The 1,663-nt window shown below is 62.0% G+C and overlaps 1 protein-coding gene across 3 annotated transcripts in view; it reads right to left on the bottom strand.

The window, feature by feature from the left end:
- Positions 1-1,663, bottom strand: part of LOC104129175 (zinc finger protein RFP-like) — a 22,098-nt gene that overhangs the window by 6,087 nt on the left and 14,348 nt on the right. For 2 of the 3 annotated variants that reach the window (XM_035897428.1, XM_009642090.2), the window contains exon 1: positions 876-1,651. In XM_035897428.1, the coding sequence (XP_035753321.1) occupies positions 876-1,292 (417 nt within the window). In that variant the 5' untranslated portion in view covers positions 1,293-1,651. Of the gene's footprint in view, positions 1-875; positions 1,652-1,663 lie in introns of those variants that run through there. The other variant, XM_035897429.1, reaches the window with a different exon arrangement.

Here is a 1,663-nt window from a genome sequence, read left to right as displayed (position 1 = left end):
TGGCCCCCTGGGCCCCCTTCTGGCTCCTATCCAGCCCCCTCTCCACCAACCCCCCCAGGGCCTTTTCCACCAGGCTGCTTTCCAGCCCCTCTGCCCCACGCCTGGAGCATTGGGTGGGGTTGTGGTGACCCCAGGGCAGGACCCGGCCCTTGGCCTTGTTGAACCTCATCCAGTTGGACCCAACTCATGGACCCAACCTACCTAGCTCCCCCTGCAGACCCTTGCTCCCCCCCACAGATCCACACTCCCACCCAATTTGGTGTCATCTACAAATTCACCGCGGGTGCCCTCGATCCCCTCGCCCAGGTTGTTGATGAAGGCGTTAAACAAGCCCGGCCCCAGCACTGAGCCCTGGGGACACTACTTGTGCCCGACCCCAACTGGGTTGACCTCCGTTGACCACAACTCTCCAGGCTCGGCTACCCAGCCAGGTTTTTTTTGCTGTGTTCCTACCCTTCATCAGGTCCCCCAATCTGCCCCTGCATCCCATCAGTGTTTCCACCCAAAACCATCACCCTCTGCCCCCTCCGCCGTCCCCAGGAATAACACGAATGATTTCCCCCCCGCCCCGCTGGGAGTTGGGTTTAGAGGAATCACGCCTTAGGAATCCCCGGGGTTGAACATCTACGTCCCACGGCCGACGTCAACGGACCTCCGATGGGCGTCCCCTCCTGGGATATCCTACGGGATGTCCTTCCCATGGGAAGGAAGGTGGAGAAGCCCCTGGCTGGTGGACCTCAACCTCTGATGGGGGTCCTCTCCTGGGATATCCTATGGGATGTCCTTCCCATGGGAAGGAAGGTGGAGAAGGCCCTGGCTGGTGGACCTCAACCTCCAATGGGGGTCCCCCCCCAAAAATGGCTGCGATTTCTTACTTTGCACTCCTGGGCGGCTTCCTCGATGGGGGCAACGCTGTGAGCGCGGTGGGCGTGGGAGCGGTCGCACACCACGCAGATGGCCGCCCGGTCCTCCTGGCAGAAGAGCTTGAGAGGTTCCTGATGCTTCAGGCAGAGGCCGCCCACCCCGGCCACGGATCCCGCCTTGGCGCTGAGCTTCTTGGCGATCTCCGCCAGGTTCCTCAGCTCCCGGTTGGGCCTGAATTTTTTTTTTTGGGCGATTCCTCGGCACTGGGGGCAAGGGAACCTCCGGTCGGATTTTCCCGAGCATCGCATGATGCAGGCGCGGCAGAAGCTGTGCCCGCAGTTGATGGACACCGGGTCGCTGAAATAATCCAGGCAGATGGAGCAGGATGCTTCCTTCCGCAGGCTCTCCAGGGGGTCGTGCTCGGCCATGGCCGTCGCGCTTACCTTCGCCGCGCTGAATTCTTTATTTCAATTGATTTCGGCGGTGGGGAGTTTCCACCTCCGTCGGGGCCTCCGCGATCCGAGCCGGGAGGTCGCGTCTGAAAAAGCGCGGCCTGGTGAAGGATGGAAAAGGAAGCGGCGGGGGTGGGGTGGGGTGGAGGAAGGGGAATTTCAGGCCGTTTTCTGCGCGAAAACGTGGTTTCGCAACAGCCCGCGAAACCCTGAGCCACTCCGAGAGGCGTTTTGAGGTCACCCAAAAGGTTCCCGGCGGCGGAGGGGAGAGGGACGAGAAGTTCCTCGCCCCGACCCCCCGTGACCTGCAGGTCCCAAACATGGAGACGATGTTGGGGAGCGTTGGG

The sequence above is a fragment of the Egretta garzetta genome, unplaced genomic scaffold (genome assembly GCF_000687185.1).
Source record: "Egretta garzetta isolate BGI_Z169 unplaced genomic scaffold, ASM68718v1 scaffold407, whole genome shotgun sequence".
NCBI classification, from domain to species: domain Eukaryota; kingdom Metazoa; phylum Chordata; class Aves; order Pelecaniformes; family Ardeidae; genus Egretta; species Egretta garzetta.
The sequence above is the reverse complement of the archived record's forward strand: the minus strand, read 5'-3'. Positions and strand labels throughout refer to the sequence as shown.